This window comes from Sciurus vulgaris (genome assembly GCF_902686455.1).
Source record: "Sciurus vulgaris genome assembly, chromosome: X".
NCBI lineage: Eukaryota > Metazoa > Chordata > Mammalia > Rodentia > Sciuridae > Sciurus > Sciurus vulgaris.
Window position 1 is genome coordinate 35,813,013 of NC_136471.1, and position 12,838 is coordinate 35,825,850.

Genomic DNA, 12,838 nt, shown 5'->3' on the forward strand with positions numbered 1-12,838 from the left:
TTTCAATATTAGAGGGCAATCCAAGTTTCTCCCAAATATTCTATTGGTATATTATTAAGAAAGAAACAAGAGAATATCTAGAGAGAGTAGTCCCTCCCCACAAGCCTCTCCCTGGGGCCAGGATAGGCAAAGATGCCTCATCCACAATTACTGGCCTGTGACCAAACACTAAATAATTCTGCCTGGCTCAGGCAGAGTCACATGAATAGATCAGCCCCATGCTCCGAGCTGAGTCAAACCCACAGCCCACTAAGACCATCACAATGCTTGGTTAGGACCAAGGCCCACAATTCTATGGGCTGCCTATTGCTGAGGTGAACTCATGGCGTAAAACTGCTGCAACATGCTACAGGTGACAATAGCAGGAATAGAGGTCTAATAGACTGGCCACTTGTTTTCCCCTGGCACTGGAGCTATCCCAGAAGTTCCATCCACAGGCAGGCCTGAGGATGGGGTATGTTAGAATCTGTCCAGTGTTAGGTTTTGCCAGCTCCATGCTAAGTTCCAGGACAAAATCTTATACTTACTACACTGCCCTACCCTACTCGCAGTGAATGAGGTCCTGTGCCATGCTATGCTGCTCAAGGTTGAGATAGAGTTGGTGAAGGCAGATTCTGGACACCTGTATTGATGCCAAGATGGATCATGCCTAAATTTCATGGCCACAAGAACCTGCACAGTCTTACTATTACACTGATGCCATAGCTGGCAATGATGCAAAACAAAACATAATTCTGTCCCACTGGGGTATAGATCTTTGCCTGCTGACAAGATAGTTCTAAAGCCCCATCTGTAAGCACTGGTCTGGTAACAACTATGCAGCCAAGATTGAGGGGCAGGAGGTGGAGACAGTCCCTTGTCCATCAAGACTGGTGCTAAGCTGGGTCACACCTGAGTCTTACAGCTGCAGGGACCTGCACAATCTTGGGAGAAATATGGGTATTCCACAATCCTACTCCAAGACTTGGATCAATACAGGTGAAACACAGGTCTTCCCATTGGCAGATATTTTCACCTGATGCCAGAGCTGTTTAAAGTCTCTGTATATGAATAGAAACTGAAGGCCTTCATACATGGCCTTCAGTTTCTACTGGGTGTTTGGTCTCATCATGTCAGACCTACCATTTAGCTCTGAGCTAGTTTTCCTGCCCTGCATCCCACTGTGCTGCCTGATATTGGGGGAGAAGTGATAGAAGCAGCCTCTGCCACTAGGACCTGACTTAGTTCCAGAGGCTCAGTCTACAGGTATTGACCTGACAGTAGGAGTCAAAAAACCTTTGCCTAATACTGATTTTCACATACTGATTTTCACTGTGATGGACCTTCTACTGGGTCTTAAGTACAACGCTTGGACTTAATGCTTTTGCCCTTTCCCCAAGTAGGTGCCCCTCTATGAGCTGGGTTCCTGGGGGTTGCAGGATGTGGGTGACCTTGGAAACTTCTTTCCTACCTTGTTTCAATACATCCTTTTAGTTTATTATAGTGAAAGCAGACATTATGGTTCCTTACCTGATATCTTTAGAAATCATGATGGTACTTTGGTACAAGTATAGCTGTTTGACTTTGTGTATCTGTGGGGAGAGCTCACTGGAATATTTTATTCAGTGCTATCTTGCTCCATCCACCTTTGCATATTTTTGACTGAGTTGAGTGCCTTTATTTCTTTTTGACTTCTAGAGGTTCTTTAAATATTCTGAAAAATATCTTCCACATATCTGTACAAATTGTAATATATACTAAATAATGTCTCCCACTCTGGCTTGTTTTTTCACCCTATAAACTTTTTATTTAAAGAACAAATTTTCTCAATTAAAATAAGATTTAATGTGTTATTTGTCACTCCTTTTATAGTTAGCACATTTTGTGTCATTTAAGAATCTTTACCAACTCCAAGGTCACAACAATGCCTTATTTCTTTCCCTATGCACAGATATTTTACATCTCACTTTTAAGTGTGCAAAATCTATGCAATTGATAATTGATACTTATATATGCTATAAGTTAGGTATCAAAATATACTATTTCAATATGAGAATTCAATCGATCCAGTGACATCTGTTAAAGAATGAGTATCTTCTAATATTTAAAAAGACATTTGTATTTCCATTTCTTTCAACTGGCTAAGTTCTATATTTCTACTGAGCTGTCTATCATTGAGAACTAATATAGGGATTCTGCCAACAGCTGAGTATACCTACTCCAAATATGCATTCCAGAAGTAGAGAAATTACCACAGCAAGTATTCAGGTATCCACTGGGCCCCCTGTGAGATGGACTTGAACTAAAGCTCTTTGATCACTTCACCTCTAAAGGTCTTTAGTTTGACCAGTAAACCTCAGTGACATTTTGGGTCTCATGGAATTAGTTTCAGTTCAGAACCAGTGTACAGGTATCTCCCCAAAGTGACAATTACCCTGGTAAAAGAACATCATCATTAACTAGCCAATACCAAAGGTCTATGTGGAATCCTATTACTCTTGTTGCTGCTTTGACTCTGATATCCTCTATAGTGAGCATGCACAACCATCTTACCTGTGACCATTGAGTGCTATCATTTCATCACTGCCTAATGGATATAATTGTTTCCACTGCATTTAGGTTTCCTAATTCAGTTACTGCAGTTCCCACTATAAAGCCTGGATTATAAAGAGTGATCACAGAGTTTTTCAAGGATACTCCCCTTAAAATTGATTTATGTATGAGTGGTTACAAAATATTGTGTGGTTCCCTTCAGAAATAAGTGTAAATATAGGTAAGCATTTAAGACCACTACTTATATTTCATTTTTGTGTTCTGATGAATGCCATTTAATAAAAATATCTCTCAAGAGTATTGGTAAAAGCTGTGTCTGATGGATCCATTTATTGTGAGTGAGTAGGTCTTAAATGACAAATTCATTTTAACATTTTGATCTCCCTAAGCTTTTGAATTCCTTTCTCTACATTAAATCAAGGCAAGTCCTGTATTTCCAACCTACTGACTCTGGACCACTTTTCAGCACATCACGGGGAAAAAAACTGTAAGAGCTCCTTTCTAACTCCCCAGACTGCAACATTCAATACAAATTTCTGGTTAGTGAGCCTACATCAATAACGTAGACCTAATTCAACTTTAGGTTTCTTTCACCATTATCCCACAGTCTTAATATCCATTCCCACATATATCCTGATTAGAAAACTCAAGTAGTTCTTTTGGAGTATAGAGTACCTCCTGAAGTGTCACACTTCATACCTCACCTTTAGGGGCTTATTAGGACTTGAGTCTAGAAACAAAGAGGGGCATTGGGATGAGTCCCGAGGAGACTCAGCATTGTCTTGCATGACAACTGACTAGGAGAACATCATAATTTCCTTAGATCATGCAGGGTTAATTCCCTCAGATGGGTGTGGAAATTCTGATATCACTGGGGCTGAGGAAGCTTTTACCAGAGATAGGGAACACCACTTCTACTGGGATGAGGAAACTGCTTCCTCTGAGAATGGAGACATCACTTTCCCTGGGGAAAAAGAGACTTTCTTCTACTGGCAAAAGAAGACTTACCAGAATTTAGGAGTTCGATGTGCTCACATCACCATTCCAACCTATGCAATCCAATACTCTAATACTCTCTTTAATAGTAGAAACTCCAGGAGGCTGGGAGTTCACCTTGCATTTAATTCAGTCAATCATAGAATGAAATGCTGGGTTTGGTATTTTAGCACTCTCAGGCTTGCAGCTGTAAGAAATAAGGTCTCCTTCAAGGTATATAGCACTTGCCCTATCTTTTCCTTTCCCCACTTTGTCCAGAAACAGAAGCAACCAACCAATCTCATTATATTCTTTAGTTTGCCAAAAATGTTCGAAATTATTATATACATAGTCACTGAGTTCCTTGCTCTTTATAATTGATTGATTAGGATTATCCATGGTGATAGTGTGTGTCTCTCAATTGTTATATCATGTCTTGGACTATCACACTTCTCTTGACTATTGGAAATAGTCATTAGGATTTTAATGTAATCAGATTAGAAAACCAGTTCAAGAAACTCCAGAACCAATCAGAAAATTCATCCTTTTAAAAGAAGGAATAATAAAGGGGAGTTCATGAAAATAGAAGGGAGACCAACAGAGTAGAGAAAGTAGATCAAAAGGAAGGGAACAAGGGAAAGAATGGAAAAGTATTGGAGAATGAATCTACCAAATTATGCTAAGTCCATGTATGAACATACCACATGAATCCCAATTTTATATATTGAAATATTGTTTGGGTTTTTGTAGAATGGGGAGGGCTTTTTAAAGGAAGGGAACCAAGAATTTGATTCTTTTCTGAAAATTTTAAAGTTGTTACTGTGAATCTTATAAGATACCCTATTCATGTTATCAAGAAACAGTATCAGTCCCACTACCTACTTCCTTCCTCACTCAGGGATACTCATTTTTTATGGAGGATAAGTTCGAAAGGTAACTCCAGCTGCACAGGAGAGATTCATTTAAGGAAAAAGACTGGTTCCTGGTATGTTCCTTCTGCTGGATTTCTGTTGATTGTTCTGGCTTCATGGATCTGCTCCAAAAAAATGTGTGAGCCCAGGTCTACTGTGGCATGCATCAGTTATAAGTGAGTGAGTTTAACAATGGAAGGAGGAAAAGTCTTCCTTTTTCTTTCCCCTATACTCTTATCAGGTAGCTTGTGAATAGATCACTTCAAAACTACTTACATGGACAGGAGTCTGTACCAGACAGAGCCACTTGTTGTCATGTGGATGAACTGCTAAACAATGTAGCAACAACAGCTGCAGAGAATGAGCCAATGGATTTATCAGATTTTCCAGTGTTTTCCCCCACTGGACAATTGTAACCAGGTGTGATCTCTTGGATTACTTAAAACCCTGAGGATCCTGGACTTACTGTAGAAGACAAGGACCAAATGAGGGAAGGGAAGAAAGAAAATTATATAGTAAAACAAACGGGAGACAGGATCAAAATATTCAAACATTAAAAAAATAGGTGTAATGAAGGACATATTTGATATCTTATAGATGAAAAAGAAAGAAATGTGGATGTGGATAAAGAGAAAAATAAATAATGCATAGATATATTCTAAAACATAATTAAATATATATAATGTGTTTATACCTATCCTCATGCCACATATGGTGCTTGTCTGTGTAGCAAATTTTTAGTTATATAGTTAAATTTTTCAACAATAACTATTGATTCCATAGTAAGAAATACATGCTAATTATTTTTAATTTTAAGGCGAATTCTCTCAGTCACACACTATGGTACATGCTTATAATCTCACCCAGTTAGGAGGCTAAGACAGGAGAATTGCAAATTCCATGCCAGCCTCAGCAATCCTCAACAACTTAGCAAGACCCTCAGCAACATAGCAAGAGCCTTTCTCAAAAAATATAAAGGACTGGGGAACCCCTGGGTTCAATTCCCCATACCACAAAATAAGTAAAAATCAAAAAAATTTTTTTAAATGAACTCTCTCATCCCAGAAAAAAATTCAAAAGGAAACAATTTTCTTTTCAAGGATGTGAAATCTTTATAGGTATGTGTACTCGAGTGGATTAGTTAGCTCAGCTCTGGGTCATTGATCTTTTGCAGGGGAAGTGAAGATTTTTAATGGAAATTTATGAATTTCTGTTATTTTGTGTAGATTACCACTTATGATATAGTTTATCTAATAATTAACAAAATAACTAAGTTTACATTTTCTTTATTACCTGAACCTTTCTTGTTACAGTCACCTCATATGATAATTCAATGTGTCAAGTTTGGAGTTTTGATGATACAAGAAGCTACCCACCCTCTGATTTCTGTGGGGGAGATTTTTTTTGAATAAAAATAGAATGTAATTGTCTTCTCATTTTGATGCAGGCATCAAAAAGATTAGGGAAAAGGGATTCTGTTTAGTAGATCTGATTTAGGGCTAGAGAAAACGAAAATAATATTTCCCTTCCCACAATAAAAAAGACACGTTTTTCTGCAAGTTGCAAGAAATAAACTCTGGTAACCACCCTATATAATCTCATTTCAAAGAGCTAAAGTTCATATGTATATATTTATTCCTCAAAAAATGTCTGAAGTGTTGAATTTGCTTTGTGTCTGGGGTACAAAGGGTAGGAGGGAGTAGTGGTTACTTTATTTGGTTCTGTAGAGCATGGAGCATAAGAAGAGAGCAGTGGAAGGCAAGAGAGAAAGCCTCATCCACCTGCTTCCTCTCTTTTTCTTCATAGGTGCAAATATACCACCTGCCTATGAGCTCTAAACATTAGAGATGAAGATTGAAACACTGTATAAAATTGTCTCTGAAATACCTACTTGATAGCCTAGGACTCATATTTAAGGTATAAAATACTGCTATTGGAACTACCCAGGTAATCTGTCAGAGTCAAATTCGAAGATCAGTCAGGATTCATCTGAACCTCAGCTTCCTTATTGGTAAAATGAACACAATTTAGTAATTGTGTGAATACAATGGGATGATGCATACAAAATAGTGCCTATCACATAATGTTTACCTCATAGTAGTTATTATTGTTGTCTTTGTCATTGTTGTTGTTTTGTCACTCCTGGGCAATTTGTTAGGTATGATGAAAAAAGGTAAGATCATGGAAAAGAAAAGTAGCCAAATGAGGATAAATTTCACTTGCTTTCTAAAAGGTTTACCTGAAATGGACATTTTCAAAGAAGACATATCTATCTTGGTATATTTCTACAGTCAGGACATATTCTTGTACCATCCTCTCAATGACATCTCTTCTGAGTTCCAGGAAAACACACTTCTACTACTCAGAACTCAAGACTAGGCTCCTAGCTGAGGCAGGAGTATTGTGAGTTCAAAGCCAGCCTTAGTAACTTAGCAAGGCCCTAAGCAACTCAGTGAGATCCTGTCTCTAAATAAAATATTTTTTTGAAAGGCCTGGGGATGTACTTTAGCGCCGTGGATTCAATCCCTGGTACCCCTCCCCCATGAAGAAAAGACGACTAGGCTTCTATGGAGGCAGAAGCCAGGCTCAAAATCCCAAGAACTGGGGAAGCAATTTTGTTCATTTTGTTCCCTTAATGGAACTCCCAGGGTCGGGTATGGGGGGCAGGAGTAGAGGAAACAGCATGAGCTGAATGTTGACAGGTAAATAGGTCTTCATCAATTGAATGAAAGGCTGTGGAGGGGGGAATGATTAGAGGGGTGTTCAGGGAGACATCGTCATGTGAACAAAAGCAGAGCAGCATGAAAGAATTAGACTTTAAAATTTTTTTAAATATATATATTATGGTTCTTGAACCTGAGATGCAAGGGAGGGATGATAGAAAAATCAACCCCAGAAAAAGGATAAGATATTCTAAGGTCATGCCAACCATGATAAGAAATGTGTAAATATATAATCAACTCCAGAATACTCCATACCAGAACAGTGTTGTCTCAATCTTACCTCTAATGTGAAGGTTAAAAGTCAAAGGAAAAAAGAATAACTATAGCTATAATACAATGTGGAGGAATACACAATATTGAAATATGTAAATTGTGACTCTTAAAAATATAAGTTGTGAGGGCAAGGATAAAAGTATGTGTACATAACTGAAGTTGTCATTAGCTTAAAATAGTCTATTTTAACTGTAAGATGTTTCATGTAAACCTCATGGTAACCACAAAACAAAGACACTACAGTATACAGACTATTAAAAAGCTAAAGGAATTAAAAGAGCACTAAAGAAAAAAAGAAATCTGGGTTTTGCTTTCATAGTCAATAGGAAATTATGGCGGAACACTTAGGGAGATTAGAAGAGTATGACAAGAAACTAGGTGAGTAATGATGGAGACTGAAACTGAGAAATATCAGTGAGGATTGAATGGAAGGTACCAAGAGAAGAGAAGTTAAGAAAATAACAGAATGAATCAAACAACATTGCTCTATGTAAATTTATGATTACACAAATGGTATGCCTTTACGCCATGTACAAACAGAGAAACAACATGTATCCCATTTGTTTACAATAAAAAATAAAATAAAATAAAATAAAAATTAAAAAAAAACAAAAAAAAACAAAAAAGAATTTATGCTTGGAAATAGTTAAAATAAAATAATAATAAACACACATGATCTTCCAATAAAGGATTTTATTCATATGATATGTTTTACAAAATCATTTAAAATATGAAGCCATAGTTGATTATATATTTAGCTATTTGCTTTATTGAAAATAATATGATTACATGAAATTAGGGCTTTCCCAAAAAGTGGTGTGAGAGAATTCTTCTGTCTATAGTCCTGGAACCTGACAGAGATATTAAAACCCCAAAACTTTAATTCTACCTCACAGGTAAGCATTGGTCTAGGAAGGTCTGAGGTAACCTGGTATAATATGGGGCTGGTGCAGAATGAAATCTTGAACTTGTAAAATTAGGATTCACACCCTCATCTGTGTAAAGTTGAGGTAACTCAGTCAGTTTCAGGTATTCCTTTAACTTAGGAGTTCTATTAAGAAGGAGATCTATGTGCCAGCGATTGGTTTAAAATAGCTCCTCAGAATCCCATAGATTTTGGAGCAAACAGTTAACATAGTTTAAAATTACGCACCAGGATCTGTATTCTGAAAGTCACATTGTACAGTCCTACCTGTCAGGTCCCTTGCCTCACACCAAACTTGTCATTTGCTGGGTCTCTTTTCCCCCTTCCAGGGGGAGGAAGTAATCAAAATTTCATTCTGTTATAACCTTTCCTTATGCCAGTTTAGGATTTATTACAAGTCAAGGAATCCATACAGATATTTTGGGAAGCAACCCAGAATCAAAGCATCAATAATAAAAATCAAGTCAATGTTCTATATATCGAAGCACCACATTTAAAAAGTCAGAGATGTAAAAAGTGACCCTTAACATTTTATAGCAATACACTGCATTTAGTTATAGTTTTCAAAAAAATTATCAGAAAAAATATAAGCCTTTAAACAATAGTTAAAATGAATAGAAAGTTTTTTAAAGTATTTATTCAGAGTTTAGTGAACACCCAAATATGTGTTAATTTCAATCATTTTACTATACATTTTACTTTCTAAAACTGTAAAATTAAGCCAAAATGTAGAAGTGTGATTTAATCTACATTCCTAGTCCTGCTTGATATGTAGCTATATCTTAACTATAAAGCTATGCTCAAGTGAAATGTAAAAGGAACAGAATTTATAAGTTTTTAAATGTAGAAAGTACATGCCTAGTGCCTGAATAATCCAGTACTAATCCATTATATTAGTATATTCAAATAGTATACTCAACTTACTGCTTATCTCTCTTACAATGTTGTCTTGTAAATAATGCAACAATGTAAAACTGTCCATGGTTCAAGAGGAAAGAACTTGATGAAAATGGATATAAAACTTCACCAAGAAATGCCAGCATTTTTTCAAGGAGAAACCTGAACCCCAAATCATTAATCACAATTTACTATTAATTATAATTGAGATAAATCCCCAATTACATCTGGGTTATGGATATGTCTCACTAATGACAGTCTTGAACCAATATACCAGAAAAACAATGGACAATTCCTGAAAGTCACTGAAGGATAAAATTTAGTTACACTTTGTTTCCTGTTATAGAAGAGTGAGTAAAGATTAGACAATGGGGGAGGGACTTCTGTTGCTAAAGCCATTTAAAGATAATTCAGATGGGCCTCAGGACAATTAGCCATATTGATTGCATGCATACCACTCTCATTTTTAAGACACAAAGGTGTCCATTTCTCTAAGAGAACTGCTTTTACGGCAAGACACACTCTCTCTCTTGCCTTGGAGCCAAGTAATTGGAACCCTAAATACACTGCGGAGCTTCTGTTGGAACCGGTTTCCAACAAAACAATACAAAAAGGGATTAACGCAGCTGTTGGTGAATCCCAGGAGGATGGCAAAAGGAAGTGCCAGGTCAATGACTGCTATAACTTCACAGCTATTAATGACACCCATCCAGGCCAGAGCATCCAGGAAGGTCAGAACATGGAAGGGAAGCCAGCAAATGATGAACGCCAGGACAACAGCAGCTGCCATCTTCAGGACTTGGTCACGGGTTATTCTGTTCTTCCCATAGCTGTTGGTCTTCAGTAAGTGTTTTCTGATCCCAAAGTAGCATGTTGCTATAAATATTAAAGGAATAATAAAGCCAAGGATATTTTTCATTAAGGCGATCCCAGCTGACCATTGAGCATAATTCTCAGGTGGGAAAGCCATAATACAAGCATTCACCCCTAGGTACTCAATGGTTCTGACATCTCGGAAATAAAATGTTGGCAATGAGGACAGACAGGCCATACACCAAACCAGGGGAACTATATAAGATGCTTGCCAGGGATTTCTTCTTTGAGACAGAAAGGGGTAGATAACTGATTGGTACCTATCAACGCTCATGCAGGTAATAAAAAAAATGCTTGCAAACATATTCAGGGTCAGAAAAGAACCAAAAACCTTGCACATCACAGGTCCAAAAAGCCAGTCATATTTGTAAGAATAATAGGTTGCCCAGAGAGGAAGAGTAGCCAAAAGAAGTAAGTCAGCCACAGCCAGGTTGAAGATGTAAATACTAGAAACCTTTTTAGGACCCTTTTGACAACAAAACAGTGTAACCACAACAGTATTAACAAAAAATCCAATCACAAAAATAATGTAATAGAGGATAGGAATTGCATCTAAATGCTTATCTGATGGTTTATGCGAGCAGTTAAAGGTGGACTCATTGTTGCCAGATATGTTCCCAAGTCCCAGACTGCTGGTAAGATTTTTGCTGATGGTGGCAAGACTGAAGTTGTCCTTCATATTGAAATGTCAGCAACTCCTAATTCGTATACTTTCTATGGAGGAGAAAAAATGAAGCTGTTAGAACACATATAAAGCTTAAGGTATAGTTGAGTTTGTTAGCATTTTGAGTTTGAGTTTTTTAAAAAAAAGAGCAAAAACAAGTAAGCAATTCTAGAAAACATTATGAAACAGGACCATGCCTGTGAAATAAGAATGTATTTTATCTCTTGAGGAAGAAAGAACAATTTTCTCAGTAGTAGCAAGAAGTAAGACATTTCAGCCTCAGGGACCAAAATTCTGAACAAAACTACTTTTTGTACCTCTTTTCTATCATGTTTTTAGAGTTTTAAAGAAAATATTTCAAAAGTTTAATAGAGATATAGAATGTATGTAGCAACCAAGAAGCAACCCAAAATAAGAAAAACTAATACTTTAAAAACACTTGATCATTTATTTCAACCTGTATTCTCTCTAGAAATCACATTCTGCCTGCTATTTCATAGAGAAATGCTTTATTCAAGTAATTATGTACTAATCATTATAGCTGTGGAAAATAAAAGTAGCATAAGCTATGGAAAAAAATAAGTGTACAAATGACAGAGTATGCAAAGGGAACATTGGAATAGGGGGATTGTGGTGGACTTTTACTAATTAAAAATAATCTCTTTAATTCTACTTTTCCATTGTTTTCACAATTATAATTATGAAGAAGTTATGGCATGTATGCATATTTCTAAAGGCCTTCTGGTTTTAATAGAGAAAATTAGATTTAGATATAGATATCAAAGTTTTGTCTGTTTAATAGAAAAAAAATTCAATTTAATTAGGAAAAGAAAAAGAAAACAAAAGAGCCAAATTTGTTCAAGGTCAAACAGAAATAGTTTTGATTGCTCAATGAAATAAGAATTGAACATCAATGATTAATCATGAGATAGTCATTTTTCTTTTGCTATCTTTTCAGTTGAATATAACTAAATAGTCACTGTTCTCCAATGTCATAATCAGTGTTCAGGTTTTTGAGACATTGTTGTTTTGTTTTGAATATTTTTACTAGCAACATTATTTTGAAATAAATGAAAATAAGCTAAAGATAAACACACTAAGGGAAAGGCTATTACTTTAGATAGTTTTAAAGTAAATACAAATAAACTACTCAGTTAAAAATATAGTCACCAAAGTACCTCCTCATAAATAACAAACTCTCATTTTTATCTAAAGCTCATTTCTTCATATGACTTTACAAATTAACATGAAAGAATAAAAAAATAAAAATAAATCCCACTGAATACTTACTGCTCGCTTGAGTTTAAAGCAGTTATCATAAATCAGCTTTCCTAGTTCCCAAATGCACTCCTGTAAGAGAAACAGCAGTTGAATAATTTAGAAGTTTTGCAAAATACAGTGCTAAAATACAGGGAAAAGGGAAAGTTCATCCATAAAAAATATTTTCATTTAATGTATGTTCTACTTTCCAAGTATATATAAATTGTTCAGACTTACCTTAAAAGTTCAGGCTGAAGAATGCTTTGAATTCTGTGCTTATTCGTTCTCTTAGAGTCTGGGATGTAATAGCACCAGATCTCTGGTTTCCTTCTTATATGTTCCGTCTGTCCACTGGGGAGCCTTCAACCTACATAATTCTAGGGCTGACTTATGAACACTTGCCAGCTTTCCAGAGGGTTTTTTTTTTTTTTTGGCTGCAAAACATTAATCTGAAATTCTCACTGTCTCCAATCATAACAGCTCATTCAAATAAATCTCAAACAAAAAAAATGAAGTTTCCACAAATGTGTTAGAGAATTTTGAAGTCAGTGGCTTGCTTTAAAAGAAGAATATAATTACTTGCAGAATTTTCTCTTTCTTTTTCTCTGATTATGACATTCTCAAACGAGTTAAAGATTGGAGACCAGAGAATTTATTCAAGTAGCAGAGTCTTTTTTCACAAATATCTTTCACAAACTTTATTACTTTTTGAAATTTTACACATTTATTAAAGAATGGTAGCAACATCACTTGAACTACAACTTCTAAAATTTCTTCCTTGCTTTAAACATTTGTTTGCTGACTT

At 36.1% G+C, this 12,838-nt stretch overlaps 1 protein-coding gene across 1 annotated transcript; it reads right to left on the minus strand.

Moving 5' to 3' along the window:
- Positions 1-8,216: 8,216 nt before the first annotated feature.
- Positions 8,217-12,331, minus strand: AGTR2 (angiotensin II receptor type 2). Its single transcript, XM_079124212.1, has 3 exons — positions 12,271-12,331; positions 12,064-12,123; positions 8,217-10,823 (listed from the first exon to the last, which is right to left on the minus strand). The coding sequence occupies exon 3, from the start codon at positions 10,786-10,788 to the stop codon at positions 9,703-9,705; it is 1,086 nt and encodes a 361-aa protein (XP_078980338.1). The 5' UTR covers positions 10,789-10,823; positions 12,064-12,123; positions 12,271-12,331; the 3' UTR covers positions 8,217-9,702.
- Between the last annotated feature and the right edge of the window lie 507 nt (positions 12,332-12,838).

Coding starts and splice junctions, on each gene's coding strand:
- AGTR2 (XM_079124212.1), bottom strand. CDS start 10,788: ATGAAGGACAACTTCAGTCTTGCCACCATCAGCAAAAATCTTACCAGC.